Here is a 17,802-nt window from a genome sequence, read left to right as displayed (position 1 = left end):
TCATTGAAAATGAATGGGATGGTGTCGCTGTCTCGCGCGATGTCGCTGGCAGTGTGAACGCAGCTTTAGAATTAGCAGAAAACTAAGTATTTTAGGAGGCAGCATAATTAAGGTAACTGCAATCTACACAGGCCGCTCACTAAGTTTTAGAATGGTCCAACTGTGTATATATTGAGAAAGGTGGTTTATTCAGGAAACATACAGTTTCTTGTAATCTAATAAATGGTTATGTTTTAATGTCTGCACGGCAGGCTTCCCTTACTGGTTTCTTGACCTTTATGTTACTGAACACATATCACCCTCTTCGGGCTGACTGCAGCTGGGATTTCCGGTGTCGCATTTCCTGTACAGAAGATTCTATATGTGGGACAATTCTCAGATGGCTTAACTACAGTGCTAAATAAATATTTTTCAGGGACTCTTATGAGGGAGAATGTATGAGACGAATGCAAACTTCACTTATGAGCCTGAAAGTACAGCGACTGATTGGGGAGGTGGTGCAATTTGGCCAGGAGTGGCCAAATTGAAGGGGTACCTTTATTTTCAGCACCTGGTGGGAAAGTATTTGTAAAGGACAACTAGAACTGCCTGTATCCTTTAACCCACCTTTAGAGAGAAACAAGGAGTCTGCATATTGTAGTACAAGTATACGCCCAAAACCTCCTCACCAGGTTTGGAGGACAAATGACTAACCCGTACACTTAACATGCTGGACTCAAACAGATATAAACTGGAAATGAAACTGTGATTTACTTTATTGCAATATACTTTATTATTGTATTAAGAGTAAAACAAGGTTAATTTCAGAATTAGTCACTGAATTATATCATACTTAAAGCAGTTAGTGTTGTGTCGGTCATACTGATCAGGTGTTGATGTCAATATTTCAGTCTGCATGGTTTGTGTTTTTTTTCCCCATGTCTCTGTAATTATTAAAGAATAAATATTAGTGATGCACCATTTTTCATAAAGTCTAAATAAGTAAACCTCACACAAAGTGTGCCGTTTCATAAGTTTGCAGATTTTGGGCGATACTCTGTGGAATGGAATTAAACATGATAAAATGTGTTAAAAATGTACACAATATATTGAATAAACACTCAAGAGCAGGTCATTTTGCGGACCCAGTACTGTTTTTACTACTCAAATATTTAAAGCCGAACGAGTACTCGATTAATCTCGCACATCTTTAAATTAAAGATGACCCTTTATGATGCCATTTAATCAAGAGCCGAAATTGCTGGTTTAGCTTTATGTGCAGGAATGAACATTAAACTGTTAATGTTCATTCCTGCAATGTTCATTTTGTACATTTTGTACTGACAAAACTTACAATGGAAGTGAATGGGGCCAATTCTTTGAGGATTTAATGGCAGAAATGCAAAGCTTTTTCATTTAAAAAAGTACTTACATTAATTACTTGGTTAAAATGTATTAAACAAAGTATTATTTTAGCTGTGAAGCTGTTTAAATGCAGTTTTATGGTCGTTTTAGGGTTTATGGCATTATATCGTCATGTCAATGAAGTTGTAACTTTACACAGAAAAGGTTAGTCAAACAGTTCATCACACTAAAATCATGTTAACACGCATACTGTTTGCGTCTATGTGGCTAACAGTAAGTATTGTAAGGTTTACGGATTTTCCCCATTTACTTCCACTGTAATGGCCTTACTGGAACCATGATTTTTGCTTTTTATTTTTTAAAGAAAAGGAGGGGGAAATCTAACTGTTATTTGTGGTAATCAACATTATGCCACAAATGCTGTTGATTGAGCTTAACTTGTATTGAACCTGGTATATTCCTTTAAGATTCAGTTCAGAAGCAACACATGCTTAAAGCGAATCATATCATATTGTGTTTGGTGTTTTACATGCATCCATCATGTCATTGACCAGAACTTTGTTGCTCCTAAAGTGTTTGCACTGCAGAGCTCCGTTTACACTCCATTTCACCGTGACGTATTAGCATGCATCACGTGGGCGGGTTCGTCCATTTTTAAGCAGGGAAATTATTATATTTCGTCTGTGATCATGTTATTATATTTACGAAATAACTGGGAAACTTATATAAGTCAGAATAACTTGCTTCATTATGTATTGAGAAATATAAAACCTACTTAAAAATGAACACGTCATTGTTCTCACCTTCATTGTACACGGAAAAACGAACAGCAGTGGCCAAAAATATTTATATATAACTATGGCAAGCAAATGGGTCTAATTGTCCATTTTTGATTTGCACCGTTCTCAAATTTACATTGCATAATGCCTATATGGCATAGGAATATATATATATATATATATATTTGGGTACATAAGTATTCAACGTAAATTAAAGGGCTAGTTTATATGTATATAAATATATATATATTTGGGTACATAAGTATTCAACGTAAATTAAAGGGCTAGTTTATATGTATATAAATATATATATATATATATTTGGGTACATAAGTATTCAACGTAAATTAAAGGGCTAGTTTATATATATATATATATATATATATATATATATATATATAATCTCATCATTTACTCACCCTCATATTGTTCCAAACATTCTTCTGTTGAGCACAAAAGGAAATGTTTGGTAAAATGTTAGAGTCAGTCACTATTCACTTCCAATGGACCTTTATTCATACAATCAAAGTGAATGGTGACCAGGGACAGATTGGGACTAAAAAGTGGCCTGGACTTTCTGGTCGAGAGCGGCCCACCAAATTTGGTCCGCAACACACCACACCATAACACACTGGCTCATTTAATTACATTTTCCAGCTCAATTTCAGAAAAAAAAAAAGGTATTTCTAGTCATGACAACAGGCCCAAAAATTGGAAAACATAAAACTAGGGGCTTGGGTAGCTCAGCAAGTAAAGGCCCTGACTACCACCCGTGGAGTCGCGAGTTCGAATCCAGGGCGTGCTGAGTGACTCCAGCCAGCGACTCATGCCTTTAGTTCTGGGTTCGTCAATGTATTATTTTTATGAGGGTGGTCAAAATGTTAAACAAACAAATATAACACAATATCTGAAACGGTGTCATTTGTTTATTGATTACATTTGCATTTCAGATTCTTAAGGTGTTGAACTTTCAACAACACTCGCTGCATCCCTCCTTCATATGGAGAAGGAGATCCCCTTTAGCAACTCCATCTGCCTCCTCTTGTCCTTTGCCCTGTTGATCGTCATTTTAAACAGCCGACAATACATCTCCATGGCAACAGCAGTGTCATCGTTGCCTGGCACCGGATATGTGAGGAGGCTGGGGTTACAATTGGAGTCAACAATCCCGACCGTGGGAATATTCATCTTGGCCGCGTCCCTGATTCCGACGTGTGGCTGAAAAACGTTATTGAGCGTGGAGAGGAATACAATGAGATCTGGCAGTCGGATGCCGGGACTGTACTGGACAGGGGCGTTGGTGAGCAGTCCGCCCTGCCAGTAGCGTGTATGAGCATACTCTCCGCACTCTCGTGCCATCGTCTCCACCAAATGACTAAACTGCCGTCTTCGGCTGATGAACAGGATGATGCCGCCACGGTACGCCACATGCGCCGTGAAGTTTAGCGCACACTGGAGGTGCTCGGCTGTTTGATCGAGATCAATGATGTCCATATCAAGACGAGAACCAAACAGATACGGTTCCATCAACCTAGAGAAGAGGAGGGAGATTTTAGTATTTTGAAACAAAGGTCAAACTTTTTTTTATTTAGTTTAATAATTTTGAATATGGTTATTATTAATGGAGTTGAAAAAAGTATTGAAACCTAATAAATATAATGTTAAAAAAGAAGGGTCCATTTTTTTTTTATACCTGATTATTTTACAAATAATGTCCAGTAACTTCAAGCCTTTTGATTAAAAATGCTTATGTATAAGAGGTACATTTAAAATATTTTAGGTGCATTAACTAGTCACCATTAAACATTTTTAAGCATATTTTTGCATTCACTTAAATAGTCCTATAGTGTGATGATAAATTCATTTTTAAGTGCACCTTCTCAGAATATTCCATGTCATCCCTCAAATAATTAAGTCATACAAACCAAAAGGGTAATGAAAATAATAATAACAAAAGTTTTAGACCACTAGATTTGTACAAGTGCATTTCATGTTAATTACACACCTATGTCTGCAGCCCTTCTTGTGTCCAAGATGTACACGGGCCTCAAACAGGTCCTTTAAGGTGAAGAGCTCAGACAAGCGGAAATAGTCTGGCTGCGTGAGGGGGAAGTTCAAGATCTTTTCAGTCGCAGCTGCAAATATAAAGCAAACACACAGACACAATCAAGGGGCAAAACAGTTAGTTATTTGTATAATGCTCTTCAAAATGCATATTTTTCCAACGCAGCTTTACAAGCCAATGACAACTTGTGCAAGGAAAAACTCTAATTATATTTAGATCGGATGAGGATGAAAACTAGGGAGGAAATTTCAATAAATCTCCAAATGCCAAATATTAACTAACTACAGAATAAGCATAACTCTATATACAAACTACTTTATACTGCATGTTTATTAGGGTAGTTGATAAATATCATGGCTATGAATGTTTTTAAAATCCAATATCAAGATTTTAATTTGAAAGTCTCTGAATGTATAAGGGAAAGTGTATATCTCCATTTGTTTTAAGTTGCTTCATAATTTTTAATCACTGTTAAAGGGATAGTTCGCCCTAAAATGTATACTCATCATTTACTCACCCTCATGCCATCCCAGATGTGTACGACTTACTTTCTTCTGCAGAACACAAATTAAGATTTTTAGACGAATATCTCAGCTATGTAGGTCCGTACAATGCAAGTGAATGTGACCAAAACTTAGAAGCCCCAAAAAGCACATAAAGGCAGCATTAAAGTAATCCTTATGCCCCCAGTGGTTTGATCAATGTATTCTGAAGTGATCCAGTTGGTTTTAGGTGAGAACAGACCAAAATATAACTCCCTTTTCACTATAAATCTTGCCATTGCAGTCCCTAACATGAAGGTCATTAATTCAAGCTCCATTACACTTCTTATTGCTTGACGCATGCACAGAGTGACGAGTGCTACGCTTGGAGGTATTATCATGAAATCCAAGGAGACGGTTAATGTCAAGATTTATAGTGAAAAAGGAGTTACATTTTAGTCTGTTCTCACCCAAAACCAATTGGATCGCTTCTAAAGACATGGATTAAACCGCTAGAGTTGGATGAATTACTTTCATGCTTCCTTTAGGTGCTTTTTGGAGCTTCAAAGTTTTGGTCGCCATTTACTTGCATTGTATGGACCTACAGAGTGGAGATATTCGTCTAAAAATATTATTTGTGTTCTGCAGAAAAAAATAATGAAGACAAACACATGGCATGGCAGTGAGAAAATGATGAGAATTTAAATATTTTGGTGAACTAACCCTTTCTATTTCTATGGTGTGGCACTTAACAAATATTCTTTGTTGCCTTTCAATTGATTTTAATATATACGAAGTGCATGCATAATTATTATACAATAGTTAAGTACAGCTTGGTGTACGTATAACTAAGTATAACTGCTTGAAATATAATGTAAATTATCTGTTATTTTATGTGAAAAACAGACTTCTCACTTAGAAATGGGTTTAACTCTTCTCTCTGTACTTTAGTTATTCTGTATGCATCCTTCACACTTATTAGCACACATATATATGCAGTCATGTCACACAGTCTCACCGGAGTCATCCCTCGGTGCTGGCGGCGGTTTGACTTCAGCCGCGGCGGTGCTGAATGACTGTCCATGACACGAGAACGCAGCGCCGACCAACCGAGGACACCGGAGAGCCTGGGTTACTAAAACCAATTTTAATGCAATTAAATACATGTGCCTTTTGTTGCAATTAACATGAAAGTCAAGATTACAAGCTTAATATGAAAATCATATTGATCATTTAATAAAATGCACTAAAAATACCTCAACATTTAAGAAACTACATGTTTTATTTCACCTCTAGTCAGGATGCCAGCTGCCATGCTTTATCCTTAAGCTCCTCCCACTGAGCTGCAGGAAGAGCGCAGAACTTTGGGTAATGTAGTTCCATGCAATGTTTTTGCCAGTCAAAACCGCTCAATTACACAACTACATGAACTACAAAGACCACAACGAGTTTAAATTCATAAAAACTTTATTGAATGAACAGTTAATGTTTTCACACTAAACAATTCAAATTATGTGTCATAAAATAAGAAATTGATTTTTTTTCTAAAACAATTATAAAACAACTAACTAACTAATAATGTTTTGCAACTGTTTTTATTTTCAAAAGTAATTAAATCAGATTACAATATTTTTTGAACATAACAACTTCCTTTTCAGAAAAGCTTCCAGTGGCTTCAGTTCATCTGTAATGAAACAAAACATTTCCTGTTACAACTGTTTGAAAGGTAGCCTCAAAAATATTTTGGACACTTAAAATGTCTGACTATCATAGTATTAGATAAAATATTAAACCCAGTGCCATACCCATGCAATTACTTATTACCAACTGTTCCCAGAGTGATTTTTAGTAGACATATAAAGCCAGTACCCATTAATGGGATAGTTCACCCAAAAATGAAAACTCTCATCATCAACTCATCCTCATGCCTTCAAATGATTCACACATCCCAGATGTGAATGACATTCTTCCTTCTGCTAAACGCAAACAAAGATTTTGAGAAAAATGCCTCAGCTCTGTAGTTCCATACAAGGCAAGTGAATGCTGGCCAAAACATTGAAGCTCTAACATTAAGGTAGCATAAAAGTAATCCATATGACTGCAGATCAATATCTCCTGAAGCACTTTTTTACTATAAATCTCCACTTTCACATTCTTTGTGCATATTGCCACCTACTAGGCAAGGAGGAGAATTTATTGATTAAAAGTAACTAAAAAATTGATCTGTTTCTCACCCATATCTATCATATTGCTTCTAAAGACATGGATTAAACCACTGGGGTCTTATGGATTACTTTTATGCTCCCTTTATGTGCTTTTTGGACCTTCAAATTTCTGGCCATCACTTGCATTGTATGGACCTACAGAGCTGAAATATTCTTCTAAAAATCTTCATTTGTGTTCTGCAGAATAAAGAAAGTCATACACATCTGGGATGTGTGGATAATTTTGAACAGTATAGCTGTTGTTTAATCTTTTAAAACATATCTTCTCTAAAAATGTATGCAACTTGATTCATTTTTTATTTCTAATGCAGTGATATTGAGATTTGTAAGTGTGGCTTAAATGTCCAAATATGTTTTGTAGCTACTGTAATTCCATACATAGAATTTCCCTCCATCTCATGCTGATTTACCCAGCATAGGACACCTATAAACTAATCAGTTCTTCACAGCTTCAATCTGTCTATATGAACCATGCATGCATTAATAAAAATGAGCATAAGGCTGGTCAATTTGTGAATTACCTGTGAGTATGGAAACAGGTTAATTTACCTGGTTACACTGACCACAAACTTTAGCTTTCTTTTCACAGTTATGCTGCCCTACAACACACACACACACACACACACACACACACACACACACACACACAGAGAGAGAGAGAGAGAGAGAGAGAGAGAGAGACTCTGAAATACTTTCTCAAGCTTCTTAGCTTATTGGCACAGAACCAAAAACAACTACAAGAAGGAATGTATTCTCTTATATGTACTGTCCATGTAAACCTATTAATTTGGAATATAGTCTTTGAATGTACCTGTAGGCGTCTTGCTTGACATTTCAGAAACATTTCCTCTGTATCCAGGGCGATATATGGACTTAGTAAAAACCCTGGATCTATAGATGTGGACAAAGGCCTGGAGCAAAAAAAGACAAAAAACATTATGTGCGAACACACAATCTAACTGCATGCACCAGAAAGCAAATAAGTAAACTCTTAATTAATAAGAGATCATAAACGATGTGTAATAATTATATTAGATTTAGAAAGTATAGCATGTCTTATAAGTTAAGAACTGAAATTCATCAGCTGCAATAAGAGAATCAATAATGCCCCAAAACAAACACTGTAGATGGGTATAGCCAGTACAATACTTCACATGGATGCACAAACACAATATAATCTGACATAAGACAATATATATATATATATGGAGTGGTGGTGGCGTAGTGGACTAAGCACATCACTGGTAAGCAGAAGGTTGCTGGTTTGATCCCCACAGTCACCACCATTGTGTCCTTGAGCAAGACACTTAACTCCAGGTTGCTCTGGGGGGACTGTCCCTGTAATAAGTGCACTGTAGGTCGCTTAGGATAAAAGCATCTGCCAAATGCATAAATGTAAATGTACTCTATAATGAATATCTTATATTCTTATATCTTATTTATTTTTATTGAAGCATGTGTTGAGTGTTTTAATGGCACTAAAAAAGTAAAAACATTTAATATTTAGCAAGACAGACCTATTAACAATATCTTAATTAGTCTTTGTCGATACAGTCAGTTAAACATTACACAGTTTTGGAGTATTTTTCTTTATAAACTGAAAGGGAGCTAGATTTATAGATAATGATCAACCACCAAACCCTTCGGTTTTTGAGACATCTATGCCAAAGGAAGCTCATTATAAGATACAGATTACAAACATTCACACTTCAATGCACTTTACACACACACACACACACACACACGGAAGACTCATTCAGCCTGGTGTCTCAAAGTCCATTTTTATTATACATCTTAAGACATACAGTTCGAGTTTCTTTTCTCTGTGCAGAGCAGGGGACAAAAAAATCCTTTGTTTCATTTTTGCAAAATATCTATGAAAACTGGCAATGCCCAGCATAGTCAGCATGAGTAATTTTTTAACGTTCTTGTCTTCTATAAAACAAAAATAAATAACATTCTTTTCACATCAGAGACAAATTACATATGATAAGCAACAGAAACAGAGACTAAAAAAACTGGTGCAGAGAGAGAGAGAGAGTGAGAGAGAGAGAGAGGGTGTGACCTATGAATAATGGGTATTGTTAAGTATGCAAATATCTGCTGACCTTTGAGACAACAAGAGACTTCTATTCTTTCAATCTCAAAATAAGCACGTTTTTACACGATTATGCTTAATAAGCCGATAACATGTGTGGTCATGTAAATGCATAAAATGGCTTTCCTTTATCGGTTCAAAAGTTCAAAAACAGCGTAAAAATAAACAGATCGACACAGGTAGATGTTTGCCCATTACCCCGATTTTGCGTTGCATTTACCAGCATTCTTAGTGGCTTATTTAATGTAAGCATGCCTCTTCATGGTTTGACGTCAGAGAATAACTCATTTATTTCAAATATCATGCAATCGCGGGTTTCTTGCTTTGTCTGATTTTTTAAACTAAGCTGATTTTTAGGATCTATCAGCGTATTGGTGCGCATGTAAACTGGCTCATCATCTCAAAGTCCAGTGGTTAGAAGAAAACCTGGTTATGAAGACAAACATACATACGTACAAGAATATAAAGAAAAGCGAACATCACAGAAATGTGTTGTATGGTGAGCAATTATTGGATTGCTGAGAGTAAGTTAGTGATTGAAAATTTACAAATGGCAAGGATAACGATAATTGTAGCTTGACAGCGTTTTTCTGTAAAAAATATTTCATTTTATACCAAATAAATGGCTGTTTTCTTACACATTCTTAGGTAAAGCGAAACATTAAATTAAATGCAACAATTCGCTTAAGAATAGTTTTGAGCAATTTACGCAGAAATTTGTTCGTCTTACATTTCTTGAACGAGGCCCTTTATTTCTTAGTCATTCACTTCTGCACTGATATTTTCCACATTTTAAATGCTTCAGGACAGATTTTGTTACCGATAGGTGACTCAGACCGCCCTCTCAGAGGTCAAGATAATGTGCTATTCTGGATGGAGTCTGAATCACCCATCTGGAACATACTGCAAACATTTCTGACAACAATGTTTCGGTTCATGACTTGAAAATCGTTGAATACAAGAATAACTACTTTCAGTTCCTGATAATAGATGAGTATACATTGGTGCACACAAAAACAATTTCATTCTCTTGGGTTTTACATTCTGCAGTCCTTCAAACATTTTCGTCGTTTAAGATACAATGAGTGTTTTATTTAACTTTTCGTCATGTTTCTGCAAAAACGTCCCTACTGCATGGGGTGAATATGCGATCCCAGGAAAATACAAATGTAAACTCACCGACAATATTGTAATCTTTTCACCTTTAGGCTAGTTAATCATTGCAGTTACGTTTCATAGTCCAGAATAAGACAATATCAAAACAATATGCGTCTAAAAAAGTTGTAAAGCAAACTTTGTAAATTTGAAAAGCAGAAATGTTGCAGCTGCTGCAGAGAAAATACAATAATAAAACAAAGTTTTAATCTTTATTTATGACATCATGTCCGCTCTTAAATATATTTATAAAATGTACAAACATACAAAAAAGAATGTGGTACGCTCAGAGTTCTATGTGACGATCCCAAACATATTACAGAAAGATAGAAACTCTGAAATGTGAGATGTGATGCCGCAGGTCTATTGCAGTCCGTCAGGCTAATGCTATAAGAGTAAAACACAACTAACGCTTAAAGAAATGTTCTGGGTTCAATACAAGTTAAGCACAATCGACAGCATTTATGGTATAATGTTGATTACAGCAAAAATGTATTTCAACTTGTTTTTGGAAAAAAAGCAGTTACAGTAAGACACTTGGAAGTGAATGTGGTCAGTCCATAAACATAAAAATACATACCGTTTCAAAAGTATAGCCACAAGATATAAACACTGTATGTGTAAACATTATTGTAGTGTGATGAAATATACTGGCCTTATTTGCGTATGGTGATCTCCAAAATTACAACTTTTGTCATGACAACGTAACGCCTGTAAACCCTGTAATCCCAGTACGTGATTTTATTACTCTGAAATAATGTAGAACAAAGATTTAATCACACTTAAATCCCCAGGTGTAATGTTTGCGTCTAGTAGCTATACACTTGTAAAAATGTGCATTTCAATGTTTATAGACTGGTCCCATTCAATTCCATTGTAAGTGCCTGTGGCAGGGCGGAGGGCAGGACCGGGTCGTGATTATACACACCCGGTCCCTTATCAGGCTAATCAAGCCTCTGAGAGGGATAAAGGCCAACTGTGGAGGATTGTGTGGGAGAGATGGATAGTTTACGGACATGTCCGGTCATGTGTGTGTTTTGTCTTTTTAAGTTTATCATTAAAAATATTATTTATATTGACAAGCCGGTTCTCGCCTCGTCCTTTCCATTGACTTCTTTGCAGTGCCTTACTGTAACAACCATTTTTGCTTTTTTTTTTTTTTTTTAATTAGGAACGAATCAAGTTTTTTGGTGGTAATCAACATTATGCTGTCAATTGCTGTGCATTGTACCTGCAACCTTCCTTTAAATATATTATATTTTGGCTACAAAGGATACTGAGCTTGAAGCATGAATGGGAATATTGCAAAGATCCATAATTTTGCTCCACCTAAAGGCCAAATCAATAAGGAAAGGCTCAATCAGATAATGAAGTCTTTTGTATCTCAGATGGATGGAACAAGAGCATGGATACATACTGGGCTTTTGGTGACTACAGTTCCCTCAACTGATACAGTATGTGTCTGTGTTTGGAGAGAATGAGTATTTACTCACTGATTGGGAAGCTGCTTCCTCCTGCCTTTTACCTTCTGATCTTTACTTTCCTCATCTGATTCTACATCTGTCTCATCAACACATTTATGTTCCTCATCTTCTTCCTCCTCCTCCTCCTCCTCTCTTGCCTGCACTTTCTCTTCTTTGCTATCACTTCCTCCCTCCCTGTGTCTTTCTTCTAAACTTGTTTTGGACTCACTTGTCTCAGTTTGTCTGACCTGCAGGGGGTTTGCTTTTTGCACTGTTTGGTCCCGCTCTACCTGGTTTTCACTACTGCCCAGGAGGGGCTGCAGTACAAATGAGGGCTGGCACAAGTGAGAGACAGATGGGGACAAGTGTGGTTTATCAGATAGGTATCTGTCCCTTTTTTCAGTCTTCACGTGATTATGTAGGTTAAGCCCCTCTGTCCTGCTCCTAGGGGTCGAGAGGTCACCTGTGGTGACCCCAGGGTTCTCTGTTGGGGAGTTCATGGGAGGTTTCGTTTTGGAGGCTGGTGAGGGACAAACAGAGATGATGACGTCCTTCAAAGGTGTCCTAGGAGCTAATCTACTCTGATGGCTGAAGGCAAGTTCCTTACAGTCTGTTGAGGAACAATCCTTAACTTCGCTCATACTGTTGTTGACAGGCCTCATCAGGAACAGGTTCTGGTGTTGGGGTGTTCCTGAGCCGACAGAGGGCGTTGGGAAGAAGGTGGATATGATGGCATGACTTGCTGGAGTGGCTTTATTGGAAAATACATCTTTTCCTTCCAGTGAGGAGGTGCAATTTTTGGGATCTCTCGTGGTTGACATCTCAAATTTTTGACTTACAGTCCTCCTGAAACCCATTATGCAAGAGCTGCCTGGTGTGAGAACTGGTCCCTTATCGAATTCAGCAGGTGAGTCCGTTTGTCTTTGAGCAACTATGGATTCCTGTCCCCAAAATTCTTCGTCATTCCGTAGTCTACCAGAAGCTTCTGCTGAAGCAGACAGAGGAGTTTCGACTGGAATCTGTTGATGTTCTGATTTAACACCAAACTCTGCAGTTGAGGTCAAGGATTCTCCTACATCCTCTTCTTGTTTGATGCTTGCAGCTGTAGGTGCGGCCACTTTGGCTCTCTGAGCCAAAAACCTTTGGATTTCTTGCTCAATGCTGTCGTCGCTGTCCACAGAACTGTCGTCATCTGGAATGTCATCTGCACGTGGATTGGAAGAGGGTAAGTCACAATCTGGGGTACTTGCATTGAGAAATCCACCATTCCCTGTGACTCTGTCTGTGCGTGTGAGGCTTTCCTGGAATTCTGATTTGCTCTTAACTGTTTTGCTTTTGAGACCCTTGTCATTTTTACCTTGAACGTTCAGTGTTTCTTTGCCACCTTTTAAAACGCTTGATTTTACAGCCTTAACAGGTGGGATGCTTTTCTTGTCTGTCGTAGGTTTATGTTTCATATCCAAAGACGATGTCTCTAAAGTTCTGACACCTTTTCTTGCCTTTATGTCCCTCACTTTCTTTTTCACCTTTTTCTTTGTCTTAAGCAGGTCTTTAATTGCAGCATCCAGATCCTCATCGCTGTCCAATGAGCTGCTTTTGTCACTGCTGTCATTTCTCTCTGAACCAACTAAAGTCCTTAAAGAATTAGTTGGGCTGGACGAACTGTACCTCGAACCTTTGTCTTTGGGTATGAAACCATCTGTAATCTTACGAAAAGGAGAGGTCTGTTTTGGCTTGTTATTTTTCCCGGCAGTTAGACAGCTTGAATGTGATGCCATGGTAGAATGCTCAGCGGATGAAATTTGAGATCTGGTGGTGTCACTATGGACCAGAAGTTTCCCAGATGGCTCCTCTTTAATGTTACAAACCATGTCGCCAACTCTGAAAGGTTTACTTTGCTCCTCTTTGAATTTACGTTTCCTTGACAGGGAGAGCCTTGTGACTTTATTCAGCTGGGTTTCCTTCATCTTTTTCTTGGGCTCTTTACCTGCCATAGGATCTCCTAAACCTGGTGAAGGTGTGCCGGTTGTCGTTGGCAGCTCTTTATTCATCTTTGCTTTCAGCTCCAAAAAATTCCTTATCTCCTGTTCGATTCCGTCCTCACTGTCAACAGAGCTGTCTTCACTTTTATCATCAGATGGTGCAATAGGTGGGAAAGTTGGAGTCTGAAGCAAATTTCTGTTAGTGATGCTTAGGTTGGAATCAAACTCCTCGTGCATGACTGTCTTTGAGATGTCTAAAATGGCTTCTGCACACAACAGTTCAGCAGTATTAACCTTTAAACTGGTGCTGAACTGATGTTCCGTGTGGGTTTGCTTGGGGTTCGTAGGGGACACTGTAAACCCTTTAACTTTGGAGTTCTGGGAGGAACACTTGTTCAAAAAGTGGCTTACGGCCAGTGGTGTAGGGTGAGCAGACTTCTTAGCTGTCAATTTTTTCTTGTTCTTCTTGGACATTGTTTTGACTGGTTGAATGCTTGTGCATTCAGGAGAAACAATGTCCATTTTGCTACGTTGTGCAGGCACAAGTTGGACAGGTTTAAGAGGACTTTTCTTTTTCTTCTGCTGGTGTTTTTCTTCCTGGAAGGAACAGATGGCTTCCTCAATACCTTTTTTGCTGCTGGAAACAGAGTCATCATTTTTTTGCGATGTCAAGGCATCTTTTCCACCTGCCTGTTTATCTTTCTTCTCCTGCTGGAACCTCTGAATCTCCTCTTCAATTCCATCGTCGCTGCTTGAATCGAGCCATTCCTCCTCTTCCTTTATGACAAGACGAGGTGGAGATCTGTCCATTTCAGAAGACGAGGAAGATCCTTTTTTACCTCTGGATGAAGGAGGAATTTTCATGGGCAACACTTTACTAGTGTCTGCTTTTTTAAAGGGATCTTCTTTGCTTAGCTTTTTCTTTTTTACTTTCTTCTTTAAGGGCAACACACCAGTTGAAACTTTCTGGATATGATTGCTAGCAGTTAGCACCTTGCCACTACTGGAATGTGTATGCTGTTTGGCAGTGTCTGGCATGCTTTGTTCCATCCGCTGAAGTTTGGGCACTGGGGATGCATTTGTCACAGGATCCCCTTTGCGCTTATGGTCCACTTTCTCTTTCAAGTACTCCTGGATCGCCTCCTCAATACCCCTGTCCACAGAGTCATCACTATCTGAATCTTCTCCAGTATCAGACCCGTCCTTCCATAGTTTAGTTTCTGTTCCTTGTGGCCGGGATATCACTGACATGTCCATGACTCGCATTTGACTCTTGAAGCCAGTCTCATGGCTGGAGTGAGCAGCCTTTTCGGTCTGCACGTTATCACTCATGTCCGAAGACTGGGTGCTGTGGAGGCTCTCTATGATCATCTGGATCTTTTGTGGGAGGGGGGTGCCACTAGCAGAGGCAAGGTCACTGTCAGAGGCACTGTCATTGAAAAACAAAGGCAGGCTGCAGCTTTTACTGGATCTCCATTCTGTGTGAATAGCCAACACCGGAGGAACCGTCTTCAGGAACATTCTAGAAGGTCTGAATGGAAGGGATGTAGGTGCATGGAGAAGCTCCACTAGTTATCTTGTTCACATTCTAAAATAGAGATAACAGAATTATTCATTTTAACCAAGTCAATTAAATTTACCTAAAAAAACATCTGATCAAACTATAACAGTGGACTTAAACTTGTGCAGAAAACATTTATACTCATCCTACAACTAAAAAAGTGCAAATTTATTACTGGCAACATGTTTTATATTCATCAAAAATGTATTTACATTTTTCATTCTTGACAAAAATAAATAAATACTACAAATAATTCATACGTTTTTCATTTGCAGTGCAAGCAAAAAATAATACAGCTACAATAAAACTAAGAATCAATCTGCCCTCTTTTGTTGGAAAAGGATAGAATATTATGAAAATTATTACTATTGTGCTTGATGCTTCTCTTGTTATTCTGGCAATTTTTCAACAAAACCTCATCCATGTGAGCCATCCTCTGGTCCATGACACTCTCATGCTGGCTTTAATTATTGTTGAGCCCTGTATTACATCCAAACTTATGTTATGTTCCATGTGTTAGGCTGGTACATATATCTTCAGCTGTTGTTTATGCATGTATGAAATTGTAAATTTTCCAATTCAGTCTATGTCATGTTAGTAAATTTGCACATTGTTAGACATAGTAAATATAAGACAATTTAATGTGGTGGTTTTAATATTGTGGCAGATCGATGTATTTCTAAAAGTCACTAGTCAAGGTTATATTAAAGCTGTGGTTTCTGGGTCTGGGTAGCTCAGTGGTACAGACGCTGGCTACCACACCTGGAGTTCACTAGTTCAAATCCCAGGGTGAGCTGAGTGACACCAGCCAGGTCTCCTAAGCAACCAAACTGGCCTGGTTGCTAGGGAGGGTAGAGTCACATGGGGTAACTTCCTCATGGCTGCAATTAAGTGGTTCTCGCTCTCAAAGGGGTGGGTGGTAAGTTATGCATGGATTGCGGAGAGTAGCATTAGTCTCCACATGCTGTGAGTCTCTGTGGTGTCAAGCACAATGAGCCACGTGATAAGATTTGTGGATTGACGGTTTCAGAAGTAGAGGCAACTGAGACTTGTCCTCTGCCACCCGGACTGAGGTGAGTAACTGCACCACAAGGACCTAGTAAATAGTGGGAATTGGGCATTCCAAATTTGGGGAGAAAAGGGGATTCAAAATACATAAATAACCCTTATTATAATGCATGGAAGGTCTGATATAATATTTTTTTGCCGCTGCACCAAAAGGTTATTATTAAATATCATAACTTTTGAAAATTTTAACATAAAGCCTAGCGCAAGTCCACATATTTTAAAAACCATACGGCAAGTCCTGCAATTAGCAACACGTGCATCCGCGCGCACAGGAAGAACAAGCGTTTCAGTGACATACAGTACGATGCTTTACACCCGCCAATACCTTTTTGTTATGAATATATAAACATTGACCACAAAATCTCAAGTGCATACAATTCATTTCTAAAAAAATAAAATAACGCGACACTTACTGAACAACCATGATAACAGAAACATTTTAGTGCATTTCTTAAATATGTTGCATTTCATATACGATGCCCGACCAATAAAGTAGCCATAACCCCCCTCAGCCGCTTTCAACAAATACACCCGTCATCTCAACCGCTTCTATCCCCTCAAGACAATAAACGCTCTTAAAATGTTACAAAATAACTCCCTCCACTATATTGTCACAATGAAACTTTCGCCAAACTGATACATTGTATTTCATGTACACCTTACTAGAAACAACGTGTAGTGTTTTTGTGGTTTTGTATCCGTCAGACCTCCTCGCGGACCTGCCGTCTAACCGGGCTGTCCCTGTGCGCAGCTCGCGGCTCTGCCTGCACCAGCGGCCGGGGAGCAGAGCTAAGAGACTCCGCAGCGGATCCAGCCTCTTCCGCCAACCGGCCGGCTGGCTATCCACGCTCCTCCAGTCGTGTTTACACACATTTAATATGAATAGAGGGTCAGTTATGGGAAAGTTTGAGGGACTGATGTTACATTTGGAACCTTAATAAAATAAACACTTAAAATGTGATTAAGAACGGGCTGGAGGACAAGGTAAAGTTCGCCGAGGATGCGGTGAGACGCTCCCGGGGCCTCTACACTTCTCTCGCCGGCTCGTTTCTTTCATAAACCCTCTTTGTGTTGTGTCTCTCTAAAGAAAAACATCACATAACTAAAAGCCGTGAATATGAAAGTTAAAGTGTTAAAGCTCACCTTACGACCGATGAACAGCTGGTGCGTTGATTCTGAAGTGTGTAAAAGATCCACCTTTTGAATTTCTTCACAATTTTTAGTGTTCACATACGGGGTCGCGCTCGCAGCAGTCTCGCGCAGGGGCGTAGCAGTCATTTACAAAGTGGGGGGACACAGTAGGTGGCTCGCACAGACCCAACAAATACAGAGCAGTATTAATATATTACAATATATATTAATATATGTATTATTTACTTTTAATATTTGTAGTATTTTAAAGATTCAGGTATTGCAAAATAATTGCAATTTTTTTTTGTTGCATTTTTCACACATGACAATAAAAGACTGAGCACAAGCTGGTCCTGAATACATTATTTAATCAATTACAATAATGACAATTGTGCATTTGCACAATTTTATTTTTACTCAGTGCTCGTGAATTGTGGGATTTAAATGTA

At 38.3% G+C, this 17,802-nt stretch overlaps 2 protein-coding genes across 2 annotated transcripts; both read right to left on the bottom strand.

Annotated features, from left to right (window-relative positions):
• Positions 1-2,706: 2,706 nt before the first annotated feature.
• Positions 2,707-6,015, bottom strand: mrps2 (mitochondrial ribosomal protein S2). The gene is made up of 4 exons (XM_052104123.1): positions 5,961-6,015; positions 5,689-5,805; positions 4,129-4,258; positions 2,707-3,654 (listed from the first exon to the last, which is right to left on the bottom strand). The coding sequence occupies exons 1-4, from the start codon at positions 5,983-5,985 to the stop codon at positions 3,120-3,122; spliced, it is 807 nt and encodes a 268-aa protein (XP_051960083.1). The 5' UTR covers positions 5,986-6,015; the 3' UTR covers positions 2,707-3,119.
• Positions 6,016-8,465: 2,450 nt separating this feature from the next.
• Positions 8,466-17,480, bottom strand: ppp1r26 (protein phosphatase 1, regulatory subunit 26). The gene is made up of 2 exons (XM_052104075.1): positions 17,366-17,480; positions 8,466-15,181 (listed from the first exon to the last, which is right to left on the bottom strand). Exon 2 carries the CDS (start codon positions 15,112-15,114, stop codon positions 11,638-11,640), a length of 3,477 nt encoding a protein of 1,158 aa, XP_051960035.1. The 5' UTR covers positions 15,115-15,181; positions 17,366-17,480; the 3' UTR covers positions 8,466-11,637.
• Between the last annotated feature and the right edge of the window lie 322 nt (positions 17,481-17,802).

This window comes from Xyrauchen texanus, chromosome 34, assembly GCF_025860055.1.
Source record: "Xyrauchen texanus isolate HMW12.3.18 chromosome 34, RBS_HiC_50CHRs, whole genome shotgun sequence".
Classification (NCBI taxonomy): Eukaryota; Metazoa; Chordata; class Actinopteri; order Cypriniformes; family Catostomidae; genus Xyrauchen; species Xyrauchen texanus.
Note: the sequence above shows the minus strand (reverse complement) of the source record. Positions and strands in the feature narration are given on the sequence as shown.